Source organism: Dermacentor variabilis, chromosome 5, assembly GCF_050947875.1.
Source record: "Dermacentor variabilis isolate Ectoservices chromosome 5, ASM5094787v1, whole genome shotgun sequence".
Classification (NCBI taxonomy): domain Eukaryota; kingdom Metazoa; phylum Arthropoda; class Arachnida; order Ixodida; family Ixodidae; genus Dermacentor; species Dermacentor variabilis.
The window spans coordinates 153,330,464-153,347,481 of record NC_134572.1 but is presented as its reverse complement, the minus strand read 5'-3'; the positions used below and the strand labels follow the sequence as shown (position 1 = coordinate 153,347,481).

The following is a 17,018-nucleotide window of genomic DNA, read 5'->3' as shown; positions in this document are numbered from 1 at the left end:
GCCTAAATTTTCCTAGGGCATTGTTTTGGGATATGAAACCAGGGAACTGGCTTCGTTACAGGACTGTATAACAACAAAACTTGGTCAACGTGCGTTTTCTAAACAGTTGTTCCTCAATTCCAGCTTTTCAACGAGCCGAAGCTTTCATGAAACCCGTTCTACATTGAGAGCTATGCAACACGTAAGCAAAAGGCTGGTACCACAAAAGGGGAAATGTACCACTAGAGGCGATGCGCTAATGGTGAGATGCCAAGTATCAGAGGAAAATCTACAGCTGAGAAACGGAAATAAAAAGAAGTAGATAATTTACGTACCTCATTCCCGACTGGCATGAGCATATTGTGCATAAGTATAACAATCATGAACTACCCGGACCTTACTGTTGCTAAGGGTGCTATAACAGCTAAATTTTTAATGCACCCGCGCTTGAAAGGGTTTTACGCAAGCCCTCCCGGTGTCCAGGAAAATTGACCATTCGATGTATTGAGTTTAATGTTCGAGGAGTGGAGAACTTGTTTGGAGTGACATGAGGGCAGAGTTTAAACTCCTTACTACTATGCGCGAGCTGTACTCGCCCTTTCTGCTTGTGCAAATATCATCAGAGACGAGCAATACTCACCAATAACGTGCACCTGCTGTATTGCTTTCTGGAGACGAGCCGTGCTCGCCAACTTGGTCTTCAGCGGGCGTTCTAGTTTCAGTGCTAGAACATATTCTTGAATGCTTTCGATTCCTGCTGCTATCACCTGTTCAGATGATTCAGCTCGAGCCTAGGTTACACGTGTGTTTAAGGACAGCCTGTTGTTTAAAGTAGTTGCCATTCATTATCATTTAGAATAACTATTGACACGTGTGCTTTTTTATGTTTGTCATGTGATCGCTTTTCAAGGAAGAGCAAATATTAACGTTATCGCTCTGCGCAAGAAGCGCCTGCATGAAATGGAGTTTACGGGAATAATATTTTTCATTCAATCTGTCGCGCATTTCCTCGTCGAATCATGAATTATTACATTGCACGCACGACACAAATTTTATATTAGTTTATGGAAACCACACGGTCACCACCAATTTCACTAGGACCTTCGACGAGTGGTGTATCAAAACCGACGCAATTGAACCGCTGATGAGATTCCAAAGATTGTCAGCTGTGTTCGCCGCTATCGTTTTACGTTGAGTGTAATTTTCTTTTGTGGGCATGCGGGGCTATCGCCAGGGGGCACCGAGAAGTGCGGACGCGCAAACATCGGCTCCCGTTTCTTCAAATGTTTTCGGTGGTACAGTCCGCGAAAACGCTTGAACACTGTACATCATTCGACGCAGTTTGTTGCGGGGATCAAGCCGATACCGGATTTATATCGGTAGGTGCTTTTCTGGAACCTTTATACGACCTTGAACTTTTCGCCACGCCGGGCGGAGCTAACCCTAACTGGTCAACGCCGGTGAGGAGTACGGGCTAGGCCTTGGCCTAACTCCGGGGCGGTGGGGCATCATGCCCGAAGTCGAGATGGTGGAGGGGGTGGAAATCACCCCCGAAGAAGCAAGGTGCCCCGGCTGGACCACGGCAACGGGCAAGACTAAGAAGGCAAGGCAAGAGACTTCCAAGTCGACGCCGAGCCCGGTAAAGCAGGGAGGCCGCAGGGGCGGCCGCCGCACAGCAGCCCAGCGGAACGCGCTGAAGAAGCTAGCCGCAGCCTCAAGGCTCCCGAGACTGCCACGGGACCATATTCGAGTCATCGTTAGGCCAAGGGGTGGCCTCGACGTGAAAAAGATCAGCACTATTAGAGTGGCACAGGCGCTGGCTATGGCGGCGGCGCTTTCACCCGACGAGGTTGGCGAAGACATCGTCTGCCCAAATAACGTGCAAAACATCTACGTCGTCTCAACACCAGAAGAAAGGAACGCGCGTGCTTACGCGATGGTTCAACAGATACACCTGCGCGAAGGTGTCTTTGAAGTGGCCGCGTACATGGCCGCCTCGGACAATACATGCAAGGGTGTTGTGAGGGGCGTCGACGTCGAGTTCAACGACGCTAAGCTCCGCGCAATGATCGTACACCGGCGGAACCCCACCGCGTTCGAGGTGCGTCGCATCAAGACCACCACTACGGTTATCGTCCTGTTCGACGGACTGAGGGTGCCGAACTTTGTCATGTGTGGAGCAGGCATGCTTCCCTGCTCTCTATACAGAAGGCAAGTTGATGTGTGCTACGGTTGTGGGGAACTGGGCCACAGGGCCGATGTATGTCCGACCCCGAGTGTGAAGAAGTGCAGGGGATGCGGAGCCGTGTCCCCCACTGAAGGCCACCAGTGTGAGGCGAAATGCGGCATATGCGGAGGCCCTCACCCAACAGCTGATCGTAAGTGCGAGCAACGCTTCCAAACGCCGTATGTCGTCAGGCAGAGATGCCGAAAGCGCCGGCGGAAGAAAACTGGCGACGCCAAGAAGGGCGGCAACGCGGCACGCGAGATGAGCCAGGCACTGACGTCAGCGCTACAGAAGAGGAGCTCTTCGAGGGGACGCTCCCGCTCGCGCAGTCTTTCTCGCTCTAGAACGCGCTCCCGCTCACATGAGCGCTCCGTGCAACGGGGGCGCTCTCAATCTAGGGGCCGCTCCAAGTCCAACGTGCGCATCGCAGGAGGTCCCGCCTGGGCCGACAAAGTGAAACAGATGAAGCAGACGGGCCGGACGCAACACGCCGCCGCACAGGAGAGCGAGCGGGCGCATGATCCCAGGATCGCGCAGTTGATGAACGAAAACGCCAGCCTCAAGGAGGAAATCCGGAGAATGAAGGCCGACTTTGAGGCCTTCCGAAACGGCAGCGCCGTTCAAACGGCCGCACCAAGGCAAACGTCTACGGAAGAAGGGGCCACAGCAAGAGCGGTCAAGCGCAGAGCCACCTCCTCCCAGGGTACTGTTGAGGACGTGAACACGGCGGAGGCTGCCATGCAGAGGTCCTTGGACCGCATGCAAAAATCCTTTGCCGAGCTGGTACAGAGTAACCAGGCTCTTCTACTCAGAGTGCAACTGCTTGAGAACGAGCTTGCCAAGCGATGTGACGTACACTACGGCGACGCCGCCACGCCGGAGGCGGTGTCCAGTGAAATGCTACAAGACAACCAGCAGTCGTGGTCTGACGTGCAAGATGGCATCTCAGCCCAGCTCCGGTCCAACATGCCCAACCATGGCCAGACCGGATAGCAAGCTCATCGTGTGGCAGTGGAACTGCGCCAGCTTTCGGAGGCGCAGGTCTCAATTGGTGCAGTTCATCAAGGCCCGGGAGCCGCAGGAGAGGCCCCACGTCATTTTGCTACAGGAAACGGGAATGGAAACGATTTCTCTCCAGGGGTACCGAGCTGTCTCCTCGTTGGCGGAGAACGGGCTCGGCATCGCGATACTTATTGCAAATAAGTGCGCCTTCCAGGAGCACGATCTCCGTCTTGGCAACACCAAGCTGGAAGCGTTGCTCGTCGAGATCATACCAAACAGTTGGCTCAAGAACAGCGTCTTCGTTATCAATGTGTACTGCTCGCCTAGGGACAACCGGCAGACCTTCTACAGCCTAACAACCAAGGCATCGTCCAAGGCGCGGGAGACGCCGCTCGTTATGGCTGGAGATTTCAACGCGCCGCATGAAGCCTGGGGCTACGTGAGAAGCATTCCCAAAGGCTGCAGACTCCTGCAGGCAGCGACTGACAGCTCCCTAGAACTGATAACCGACCCCCATTACCCCACACGCATGGGAAACTCGGTCTCGAGAGCCACCACCCCGGATCTGGCCTTCGTCAAGAACGCGCCGGGAGCGGAGTGGCACAACTTGAAAGAGAACCTGGGAAGTGACCACTACATCGTGGAAATCTCCCTACCGGTCAGCGAGGCCCCGCAGAGGGCCTTCGAAATAGTCGACTGGGACGCCTTCCGAAAGAGAAGGAAGGACGACCACGAAAAATACGAGTCGTTTGCGGACCTCGTAGCGCAGCTCAAGAAGGATGTAGCTGCGGTCACCAGGACCGTCGAAACGGACCTCAAGCTCGATCGCATGGATGCTCGATTGGCGCACCTGCTCGAAGCCAAGAATTCCCTCACGGCCAGATGGAAGACGCGGAAGCTGAATCGCCACCTCCGGAGGAGGATTGCGGCCCTCAACCACGAGATCGAACCGCACTGCAAGGAGCTCGGCCAGCAGCAATGGAACGAAGTATGCGCGTCCGTCGACGGCCAGATGCGTGCGGGAGGCAAGTGGAACCTCCTCAAGCAGTTATTGGACGACAGCCAGTCTAAGAGAAACCACACTCTGGCTATCAATAGGCTGGTCCACAAGCTTAATAGCGAAGGCGCATCTATGAACGAAGTGATGGACGAAGTCGCGCGTCGCTACCTCCCCATCAGGCAGACCGGGCCAGAAGATTACCCGGCCTATGGCGGCAAGGCGGACAAGGAGCTCGACGCCCCCTTCTCCGTCTCGGAAGTCAGAGCGACCCTTCAAGGCCTCAACGGAAGATCGGCGCCCGGGCCGGATGGAATCTCGAACAGACTCCTTCGAAATTTAGACGAAGGCTCGATCGAACTGCTCACCAAAGAAATAAACGATGTCTGGGAGGCCGGCATCGTACCGGATGCCTGGAAGGAAGCCTCGGTGATCCTAATTCCGAAGCCGGGCAAGACACCAGCCATAGACAGCCTGCGACCCATTTCGCTCACGTCTTGCGTGGGCAAGGTGGCGGAGCATGTCATCCACAACAGAATATCGAGGCATGTCGAGGAACGACACCTGCTCCCGCCGAATATGGTCGGCTTCAGACCCTCGCTGTCCACTCAAGAGGTCATGCTGCTGATCAAGAGGCAGATAGTCGACGTGGTCACGAGAGACGTTCGAGGCATCTTGGCGCTGGACATCGCCAAGGCCTTCGACACGGTCAAGCACAAGCACGTCCTCGACTCTGTGACGAGATTGAACCTCGGCGAACGCTTTCACGCGTTCGTGAGCTCTTTCCTAAGGGATCGCAAGGCCACGATCAAATTGGGCCAGATCAAGTCGGACGGATACGCGCTGGGAGCCTGCGGCACGCCGCAGGGTGCGGTGTTATCTCCACTGCTCTTCAACATCTCCATGAGCGACCTATCAGTCCGACTCGACCGACTCGGGGCCGTCAATCTCAATCACGCTATCTACGCGGACGACATCACCGTCTGGTGCGGCGGTGGGTCGGACGCAGCGGTGGAGCGGGCCCTGCAAGAAGCCTTGCAAGTCGCGGAAGAATTCCTCGAGGGCACGGGACTGGTCCTTTCGCCGACTAAGTCGGAACTCTTGCTGTATCGACCCGACAGAAAAGGCCGCAAGTTCGACACGACGCTGGACCAAGTATCGATTGAACTCAGAACGAAGACGGGTCAGCGCATCCAGAGGGTGGATTCACTCAGAGTGCTCGGTCTGGTCCTCAATGCAAAGGGCAGCAACGCGCAAACGATCGCGCGCCTGACTGCGAAGACGGAGAACATGCTCAGACTTGTTTCGCGAGTGACAAGCAGGAGGGGGGGCATCATCGAAGCCAACCTCATAAGGATCTACCACGCCTTCCTTATGAGCCATATCAACTACGTGGCTTCTGCGCTAAACTGGTCACGTTCGGAGGAGAACAAGATCGACGCACTCATGAGGAAGAGTATTAAACGAGTCCTCGGCATCCCCATGACGACCAGCACGGAGAAGTTGATGCAACTCGGGGTCCACAACACCCTGAGCGAAGTCGTCGAAGCGCAGAAAACGGCACAGATCGTTCGCCTCTCTACCACCAAGGCCGGCCGCCGAATACTCGAGATGGCGGGTCTGGCAGCCATGGCCGAGGAGTCGTGCGCCGTCCCGCTTTGCCAGAGTGAAAGGGAAACCTTTCGAGTCTCCCCCTTCCCGAGGAATGTTCATCCACAACACAACGAGGCCCGGCGCGCAGCCAGAGCCCGAGCACTCATCGAGACTGCCCTGCAAACCCCAGAGCTCGCGTCTTTTGTCGACGCGGCGCGGTATCCCGGATCAAACTCGTACGTGGCCACGGTGGTTGACCCCCAGTGCAAGATCCTGAATGCGGCGTCTATACAACGCTCGACGGCGTCCGTCGCAGAGCAAGTCGCAGTGGCGCTGGCTCTGTGCGAACCCGGGCGCACGCATATCTTCACGGACTCCAGGTCGGCGGCAATGGCCTTTCTCGCCGGCTCTGTCTCGGCCGAGGCTGCGGCAGTGCTGAGGACCCGCAAGACAGGCACGGCCCGTCATGTCATTACTTAGTTCCCGGCTCACATGGGCCGGAACGTCTCCACCGGCTCGATCAACCCTAATGAGCTGGCCCACGACCAGGCGCGAGGTCTCATCAACCGCGCCAGTCCGAGGGGCCCGGCTTCGCAGGGGATCGACCGAACCACGGACCCGCTGCTTACTTTCCACGAGATCACTACTCATTACCAGCTGGGACGCAGACAGTATCCGGCTCCTCACCCGAAGCTGGGCAGACCCCAGGCCTCGGTGCTGAGAATGCTGCAGACGGGCTCCTTTCCGTCTCGCTCGAGGCTGAGCCACTACACTCCGGGTGTGGATCCCCGCTGCCCAGACTGCGGCGAGGAACGGTCGACCTTGAACCACATGCTGTGGCAATATTCTGCGTTGCGCCACTCGCCTTTAAACCGGCAAGAAGACTGGGATGAAGCCGTCAAGAGCAACGACCTTCAAGTCCAGCTTCGGGCTGTCCAAAGGGCCTGCAACAGGGCTGAAGATCACGGTCTTCCGCCCCCGGCGCAGGTGCGGCCCGCGACTACGGCAACGTAGTCCCTTAGGACCAATTAAAGTTTCTTGTCTGTCTGTCTGTCTTGTGGGCATGCCCTATAAAAAGTCAAGTTATTCACAGATTTGTCGCTGCGTTCTTCCCCATCGCTGCTTCGGGAAAATATAAAATTAAGCCTTGCATGCATTACACATATTTTCCTCATCATGGTCTAATGTGAAATATTGTAACGTAGATTGAAGCTGGAGTCTTACAAAGTAGCTGCTTCTCTTTAATGGCGGGCCCGAAGAAGAGCGTGCAGCCTACACGCTTCATCGTCTTTCATGGCGCCGGCTTTTGCGCGCGCCGTCCCGCGGTGCTGGAGCCCCACATCGCTATGTGAATTGTCCCCCATGCGAAACGCGACCATCTCGGTCACCTCGAAAAGTTCTTTCAGCGAATACAAGAGATGGAGCTCCCCAGGTGCATCTCTGCGTTCAGGTAGTAGGGTTCACGTTCAGTACTAGGATTCACGCATAGTAGCGTTATATGCGCACTACATGAACACCTTGAGCGCGAGGACGACGACGGAGCGAACCGGGGTCCAAACTCCAAGGGAAGGCTTCGTAGGTCACGTCGCTGAGGCGGCGTGTAACCTTCTAGGGACCAAAACGCCAGCGGAAGAACTTTTCCGAAAGTCCACGGCGACGGATGGGCGTCCAGACCCACACGCAGGCGCCGGTATTGTAATGGACGTCGCGTTGACCCTGGTTGTATCGAAGGGTGTCGGTATGCTGCTGACTCCGCATAAGATGCCGAGCAAGCTGGCGTGCTTCTTCAGCTCTTTGTAAGAACTCTTCCACATGTTCGCTGGTCGGGTCATTATCAGCCAGAGGTAGCATGGCGTCAATTGTTGACCTGACGTGACGCCCGTATACAAGTTCGAACGGCGTTAACTGTGTAGTCTCTTGTACAGCAGTGTTATACGCAAAAGTCACACAGGGTAAAATCTCGGCTCACGTCTTGTGCTCTGCGTCGACATACATGGAGAGCATATCAGCCAGCGTTCTGTTCTGACGTTCCGTTAATCCATTGGTTTGAGGGTGATGCGAAGTGCTGCTGCGGTGAGAGCTTTGCGTCAGCTGGAGAACGTCGTGCATAAGTTCGGCTGTAAACGCTGTACCGCGGTCGGTGATGAGAACAGACGCTACACCATGCCGTAGGATGACGTGGCGTACAAAGAACTTGGCCACTTCATACGAGTTCGCCTGCGGAATAGCTTCGGTTTCGGCGTACCGGGTTCAGTAGTCGGTAGCGACGACTATCCATCTGTTGCGCGAAGAGGTCACTGAGAATGGCCCAAATAGATCCATTCCTATTTGTTGGAGCGGCGCTTGATGACGATACACCGCGTGGAGAAAGCCAGCCGGTTTAAGTGGTGGTTTAATCGTGGCACATAAGCCGGGGTCAGTAATACTTCTGTCGTATCGTTGCTAATGTCTTAGTGAAACCCAGGTGTCCCACGCATGGCTCATCATGGCAGGCTTGCAATATGCCTTGCGGCAGCGCCGATGGCACGACAAAGAGGTATTTGGACCGCTTCCGCAGTTTTTCCTGTCAAGGACGTTGTGCAAATAGTACGATCATAAGCTGCGCACGAGCGAGCGGGGTAAAAAACCTTCAACTCCCTGAAGGTGCTCGATCAGCGGCAGCAGCTCAGGGTCAGCGTATTGGTACTCAGCTACCTTTATGGCGCCGATAACGCCGACAAATGGAAAGTCATGGTCAGGGTCCGATGACGTCGTAGGGAGTGGTGCCCGTGACAAACAGTCAGCGTAGCTGTGCCTCCTTCCATATCGGTAGGCAATTGTAATATCGTAGTCTTTTAAGTGCAGGCTCTAACGGGCTAGAATGCCTGAAGGATCTTTGATGTTGTCAAGCCAGCAAAGGGCGTGGTGATTGCTGACAGCCTTAAAGGGTCTACCGTACAAGTAGGGTCGGATTTTACCGATTGCCCACACAACCGCTAAGCATTCTTTTTTGGTGGTTGAGTAGTTTTTCTCAGCCATTGTAAGACTGCGGCTTGCATAAGCAATGGTAATAAGCCACAACCAGCTTGCCACTGCACAAGAAATGTGCCGAGACCCGCATTGCTGGCGTCAGTATGAATTGTAGCGTCTTCGTCTAAATGAGCAAGTATTGGGACCGCTTGCAAACGCTTGCGCAATTCATTGAACGACTGCTGCTGCTAGTCCGCCCGAATGAAAGGCACATCGTCGCTTGTAAGCCATGTCAGAGGCTCAGCAATTCTGGAGAATCCCTCGACGAAGCGCCTATAGTAAGCGCACAATCCAAGGAAGTGTTGGAAAGCCTTCTTGTCTGTGGGTGGTGAGAACGCGGCGACTGCAGCCAACTTGTAGGCGTCTGGTCGGACGCCTGTAGGACCAACGACATGGCCGAGAAACTTGAGCTCTTGGATCCCGAAGTAGCACTTTTCAGGCTTGATGGTAAGGCCGGCAGTACGGATCGAAGCGAGGACACTCTCGAGTCGTGCGAGGTCTTCGTCAAACGTGCTCGAGAACAAGACGACGTCGTCCAAGTATACGAGGCAGGTTGGCCGTTTGAGTTCAGCAAGCACGGTTTCCGTCATCCACTGAAAGGTGGTAGTTGCGGAGCAAAGACTGAACTCATAAACAAAGACTGAACAAAGACTTTGAACTTATAAAGCTGTTCCTGTTTTTATCCTAAAGATGAATCAACCAGCCCCATTGAACACACTGCTAACGGTCATAAAGCCCGTCAGGTGTCACAAACGCTGTTTTCTTCACGATCCTGTTCATCAACTTCGATTTTCCAGTACCCTGATGCAAGATCCAACCAAGAAAAAACTTTGCATGTTGTACACGATCCAACGCGTCGTCGATGCGTGGAAATGGATAAACTTCGCACTTGGTGACACGGTTCAACTTTCTGTAACCTACGCAGAAGCGTAGTGTGTCGTCTTTCTTTATGACTAACACTACAGGGGAGGCCCACGGGCTTGTGGACGGCTGGACCACGTCGTCTAGGAGCATCTTGTTCACCTGATGCTAGATCGCTTCCCTTTCCACTGGAGACATTCTGTAAGGATGCTGACGAACAGGATGCGCGGACTCGTCCGTAATAATGCGGTGCTTTGTGATGGACGTGTGCCATACTTTGGAGAACATTCAAAACAGTCCGCAAATTCATTCACGAGACACAACAGACGGTCTTTCTGATGGTCTGGCAGAGCAGCGTTAACGAGAATACGTTTTATTGGTTGGGTAATTCCTATTGCTGAGACGATGCGATTTTCATTGTAGCAATGTCAGTAACATCAATGATTTCGCGAAGGAATGCGATTGTCGTTCCTCGCGGTACATACCGATACTCTTTGCTAAAGTTTGTTAGCAAGACAACCGAACTTTGTTTTCGCACCTGAAGAAGCCCTCTGGCTACGCAAATATGACTCTCAAGAAGCAGGGAGATGTTTGCCCAAGCAATTCCTTCGGCGTCATCCTCCATGTTGCATCGGACAAGGGTAAGCACGCTGCTCTTGGGTGGCAACGTCACGTGATTGTCAGCTACGGGAAGCGCGATATCACCGTTAATGTTCACTATGGCTTGCGTAGTTGCGAAGCTGACTCTAGACTCTTACAGGTCGATGATGGTACCGTTCGCCTGAAGGAAATCCACGCCTAGTATAAATTCCTTTAAACATTCAGGAAGAATGACGAAGTCGCCGATGTACGTAAAGCCCCGAATGTTGACTCGTGCCGTGCACCGGCCCATTCGAGTTATGAGGTTCCCTCCTGCAGTACGCATCTGAGTTCCGGCCCATTGCGTCGAAACTTTGTTCAGTATACGCGCGAGATGCTGGCTCATAACAGACGTGTCCGCACCCGTGTCGATTAACGCCGTAACTTCGTGGTCATCTATGGTGACTGGTACGTGGCAAGATACTGACACCAAACTACACTGCTTTGTCTGTGTCTCAATTACGTCATATCGCGGTCGCCGTACCGGGCGATCTTCAGCCTTCGCAACTTTAGCGACCTCCCCTTCGCAGGTCACTGGGCTCAGTTTTCCCGGGAGGCAGGACTGGGTAAGGGACGCCTTGTTACGCTCGGCATTAAGAGGGGGCTGGAAGACCTGTTTTGGGCGGGTGATGGTGACCGGGGGTCACGGAGTCATGGGGCAAACGAAGTTGTGGCGTCTACGAGGTAGGCCTCTATCTCCAGGGGGAGTTCACCATTTCGCGGGCATGGCGCATTCAGTGAAAATCCACGGAGCCCAGCTCGACGGTAAGGACACGCCCAGTAGAAATGATCTGCTTCACCGCAATGAAAACATAAGGGCCTTCTGTCTGCAGTGCGCCATACGTCACCCTTGCGGAGTGGTCGTGTTTCAGCCATGAATGGCGTTCGGCGAGGCCCGAAGTAGGCAGTTGCTTGTTCAACGGCGCGCACGCCATGAAAGTCCGGGACGTCGCTCACACCGTGAAAAATCGGGGACAACGAACTTCGCGCAGCTTCCGCATACGACATGCGAGGCTGTGGCGGTAATAACTCGTGCTGCGGTGTCTCGCTTCGCTCTGGGACTTGGACTGCCTGTCTGATTTCCTCACGGACGACCTCTGCCAGATCGAGTCGCTGTACCAATGTCGGAGGCACCTGAAGCTTTTGGAGCTCTTCTCGAACAACAAGCCTAATGAGCTTCCTCAGTGCATCGGTATTGTCCAAGGGTATAGCGAGAGGGTCACGCGATAGGGTCGACAGGTCGCGGTTGTATGGCCTTGTTGTTTGCCATACCATACAACCGCGACAGGTCGCGGTTGTATGGTTGTATGGCCTTGTAGTCCCTTTTCCCTTGATATGGCTCGCACAAGAAACTCTGCAACAGTCTTTGGTGGGTTGCGTAATACGCCACCGAATAGCTCTTGCTTGACACCACGCATCAAGTTCCTGGGCTTCTTTTCTTCCGGCATGGCCGGATCCCCGTGCCGCAAAAGTTGGCACATATCTTCGGCAAACATTGCGAGGCTTTCGTTCGGCCTGTATACTCTCGCCTGAATTGCAGATTCAGCTGGCTCCTTTCTATCGAGGCTGGCGTATGTGCCGATTAGCTGCCGTTGGAATTCCTCCCATATCGATAGGGCCACCTCACCGTTCTCAAACCATGTCCATGCATAGACGTCGAGGGCAAAGTAGGCGTTGCATAGATTGCGCTGTGGAGTCCATCCGTTGAATTCTAGGAAACGTTCAAAGTGATCGAGCCTGTCCTCAACATCCTCGAAGGCGTCCCCACGGAAGGACATGGGGCTTAGCGGCTGGTTAAGGGGGACCTCGGTCTGTGCGGTTCAGGAAGAAGACGGAATCGATGCACTCATCCTTCTGGTTCAACTTGGAAGAGACTGGTGCTCAGGTGGCAGTCCTTGAAGTAGACGGCATGTCCGTACGAGAACAGGAGTCAGCTCTACCGCATTTCGTGCTGGGCTTGTAGAAGGCGTTCGATCTCTTAGTGGTCGCACGTACCGCGCACCTCCACCAGAAAAGTGTAACGTAGATTGGAGCCTGAGTCTTGCACAGTCGACGGTTCTATTTAATGGCGGGCTAGAAGAAGAGCGTGCAGCCTACACGCTTCATCGTCTTTCATGGCGCCGACCTTTGAGCGCGCCGTCCCGCGGTGCTGGAGCACCACATCACTGTGTCAATACTTTGATGGAAAACATTTTGGGAAATATTGTACGCTTCTTTACGAAAGATCTCGGGTGTTGAAGGGTTAAAGTGCGCGAATTATTCACAGGCCACTTGAAGACTTCTATTCATTTATTACATTGATTTACTCATATATGTATTCATTTACCACATATACTAATTTTGTCACATCTCCGAGGCACTACATGAAGTCATAAAAATATTGCTACGGAACACTATTTGCGATCATGAAGAAGCGAGCAGAGTGAAGACGACGACGACGATTAGAGGCTACCGCGGGCTGTTGCCTCTTGCCCAAGTGTGCCGTATTTCCCTGTAAATATGCTTGTATATAGCTTTTCGTCTGCGTCTTCCTACGTAACATATCTGGTGGAGGTGGACGTTCCCTGTACCTCGCCACGGAGCGTCGCAGTGGACAGTACGTCGAGCCTTCTTTCATGGCTCCCGGCAACGACAACTCGACTCCGCCGGCTCCGACACCAGCTGCCACTTCCACGCCCTACATCACTGTCCCCGCTCCCCATGATCCTGGCGTATTCTCGGGGAAAGATGCGGAAGACGTCGAGGACTGGATCAGCCTGTATGAACACGTCAGCTGCAATAACCGGTGGGACCCTACTTTCATGCTCACCAACGTAGTCTTTTACCTCGATGGCACACTTCGAGTTTGGTTTCGGGCGCACGAAGACGAGCTCACCATCTGGGATTCGCTAAAGCAAAAGCTCCGAGACTTGTTCGGCAACCCATATGGTGATCAACTTGCCACGCAGAAGGCGTTAACCGGTCGCGTGCAGACGTCAACAGTGCCCTACGTCACATACATTGAGGACGTCTCGTCTCTGTGCCGCAAAGTTGACGTACACATGACTGAGTCTGACAAGGTTTCCCGCATCCTCAAAGGCATTCCGATGACACCTTCCACTTGCTCATTTTCAACAACGTGGCGACATTGGATGCAGTTATATAAGATTGCTGCCACCTGGAACTCGCTAAAATCCGACGTATTGACCAGCAGTTTGCCCGTCTGCCCAATACCCCTGCGACATGTTCCTGTGCCGACGCTCCTCCTCCCAACAACACTGGCTATGTTACGAGGATCGTCCGGCGTCAGATCGAGGCCGCCGATCCCGCTGCCTTCGACTCCAGCCCCACCAACGCACCTGCAGTCACGGTTTCCCTGATCCAGGCAGTTGTCCGCCAGGAGTTCGAAAACTTGGGTCTTTACACGATCTGCTCAGCCCATCGCACTGATACCCACCCGGCTTCATCGATTCCGCCCGGCCCGCATCTTATTACCGACCACGTTTCCGCAACCCATATGAACGGCGCACTGCTGACGACAAACCCCTTCGTTTTAACTGCCGTTGAATCGGGCACATTTCTCGGCACTGTCGCAGTCGCTGGAGCTCTGCGACCCGGTCTACCTATACTGCCTACTCTCGCCCCCCCGGTGGCCCTTCTCGTCCTTATGCCGCATGCTCCGATAGTGCCGCCACTGATTCTCCTGCGCCGAACCGCCCCTATTCTCGTTCTTCCTTACCCCAACGACGACAATCTCGCTTTGGATGCCGCTCCCAACAGGAAAACTAGACGATGCGGCGCCTCGAGGTGACGCTGCATTCCTCCCGACGCCGCCAAATCCTCTACTGACGTTTCCCACTCATCTGAACCTTCTTGACGTGCAAGTCGACGGTGTTTCTGCGTCTGCTCTTATAGACACTGGGGCGCACATGTCAGTACTGAGTGCTGAACTTCGTAACCGGCTCAACAAGATAATCACGCCCGCCACGACGCCTGTTGTCCATGTCGCCGATGGCGGAACAGCCCCCGCAATCGGTAGGTGTGCCACCCGCGTCTCCTTTGCCGATCTCTCCACTCTGGTGCTATTTACTGTCATCGCCCACTGTCCCCACGACATCATCCTCGGCTTTTACTTCCTCTCCGCACATTCTGCTCTCATCGACTGTTCCACCAGTACTCTCCGCCTTGACCTGCCTGTTTTAGATCCCGCTGAACCACACCCCAGTCGCCTTAGTTCCGTCGACTTCGTTCGCTTGCCACCTTCGGCACTCACTTACGTTGACTTAGCGTCATCCCCACCAGTGCCCGACGGTCACTACAACGCGGCTCGTATGGAAGATGTCCTGGTTACACATGGGATCAAAGTACCTCATACAGTTTTATCTATTACGGCGAATTGCGTCTGCATGCCAGTGTTCAAGTTTGGCTTTACGAAACAAGTACTGCCACGCCGGATGTCTCTGGCCCAGCTTTGCTCATTCGAGGATCACTCAGTGGCATCTATTGCAGTAGACGGCAATTCAGCCAATCCTCCTACGTACACCACCACCTACGTACAGAAAATTATGCGCCCGACACGCCGTTCGAGCATGCTTGTGAGCTCTACCGCGTTGTGTTTTCCTACCATGATATTTTTTTTTATTTAACGGCCGACCTTTGGCCTAAACTACAGCTGTTAAACATCGCATTAATAACTGCGATGCCCCTCCTATTCATCGCCGCCCGTATCGAGTGTCACCGGCTGAGCTTCAAGTTATTCACGCCGAAGTTCGCAAAATGCTTGCCAAGAACATTATTGAAGCGTCGTGTAGTCCATGGGCATCACCTGTTGTACTGGTAAAAAAGAAGGATGGCTCATGGCGCTTTTGCGTGGATTATCGGCACCTTAACAAGGTTACCAAAAAGGACGTGTACCCCATACCTCGGATTGATGACGCCATTGACTGCCTCCCACGGTGCTCGCTATTTCTCCTCTAATGACCTTCGCTCCGGCTACCGGCAGATTGCCGGGGACGATCTCGACCGCGAGAAGACTGCTTTTGTAACAACCGATGGTCTTTATCAATTCAAAGTGATGCCGTTTGGTCTATGTAACGCTCCTGCCACTTTTGAACGCATGATGGACTCCATTCGTCACGGTTTCAAATAGTACAGGTGTGTGTGCTACTTGGACAACGTTATAGTATTCTCCCCAAGGTTTGCTAACCACCACGAGCGCCTCTCAGCAGTGCTGGACGTTTTTCGTCGAGCCGGTCTGAAACTCAACGCATCAAAGTGCCAATTCGCCCGTCGCCAGATTACCATCCTTGGAAATCTCGTTGACGCGAATGGAGTGCAACCGGACCCAGGCATGATCGATGCTGTTACGCACTTCCCTGTTCCGAAGTGTGTCAAGGATGTGCGCAGCTTCATCGGCCTTTGTTCGTACTTCCACCGTTCCGTGAAAAATTTCGCCGCTATTGCACGACCACTAACCGAGCTTTTGTAGTGATAACAAGGCCTCTGCATTCTCGCTTCTGATCGACCTTCTCACAACGCCTCCCTTTCTGGCCCATATCAATCCTTTTACGCCTACCGAACTCCGTACTGAGGCCAGCGGTCACGGAATTGGCGCAGTACTGGGACAACGCCAGCGCAGCCACGACCGTGTTATCGCTTACACCTGCAGGCTCCTCTCGCCCGCGGAGCGCAACAATTCCATCAGTGAGCGTGAGTGTCTGGCCCTAGTTTTGGCTGTTGCGAAGTTCCGCCCATACTTATATTCGCGACCCTTTTGCAGACCATCACGCGCTTTGCTGGTTATGCTCACTGAAAGATCCTACAGGAAGACTTGGTCGCTGGCCCTTACGCCTCCAAGAATATTCGTATTCTGTCATCTACAAATCTGGCCGACTACACACGGACGCTGACTACCTCTCTCGCTAACCGGTCGACAAGCCTGACGACGCCGACAGTATTTCTCTGTGCGCCAACGGCATTTTCTCTGTGTCTCTCTTCGCTAACATCGCCGATGAGCAGTACCAGACCTATCGCTGCGAGTACTCATCGAGCGTGTGCGTTCTACACCTACCGACGCGTCCATTTGCCGATATGTCCTTCAGAGCGGCATTCTGTACCGAAGGAACTTCCTCCCTGATGGCTCTGATCTTCTTGTCGTGCCAAAAGATTTACGACAGACTGTGCTCTTTGAGATGCATGACGCACCAGCTGCAGTACATCTTGGGGTAACGCGCACGTACGACCGCGTCCGCAGCCTCTACAATCGGCCTGGTCTGGCTCGCTCCGTCCGAAGCTGTGTTGCTGCCTGTGATCCCTGCCAGCGTCGGAAAGCACCTCAGGTGCTATCTGCCGGTCACCTCCTAGCCGATCACCGTCGCTGTGGAACCGTTTTTTTTTGTTAGATTAAAACTCCTCGGTCCCTTTCCCACGTCATCCTCCGGAAAAAATGGGTAGCCGTCGCAATTTATTACGCCACCCGATACGCTATTACGCGTGCTCTCCCTGCCAGTTGCGCCACTGACGTCGCGGACTTTCTCTTGCGTTACATTATCTTGCTTCATGGCGCCCCGCGACTTGCCTGCTAAGAGGAGCGAGTTGATGTAAATTATAGAAATGCTGGGCCAGTGTCACCTTGCTAGTATAATATTTTACGCGAAAAACATATTTAGTCTAGATTTTGTAACATTTTTGATGGTGATGGTGCACTGCATCTACATCACCATGGCTTCAAAT

The 17,018-nt window shown here is 53.9% G+C and overlaps 1 protein-coding gene across 1 annotated transcript; it reads left to right on the top strand.

Annotated features, from left to right (window-relative positions):
• Window positions 1-3,323: 3,323 nt before the first annotated feature.
• On the top strand, window positions 3,324-12,270 carry LOC142583674 (uncharacterized). Its single transcript, XM_075694165.1, has 3 exons — window positions 3,324-4,634; window positions 5,028-5,311; window positions 12,132-12,270. Exons 1-3 carry the CDS (start codon window positions 3,324-3,326, stop codon window positions 12,268-12,270), a joined length of 1,734 nt encoding a protein of 577 aa, XP_075550280.1.
• Window positions 12,271-17,018: the final 4,748 nt, after the last annotated feature.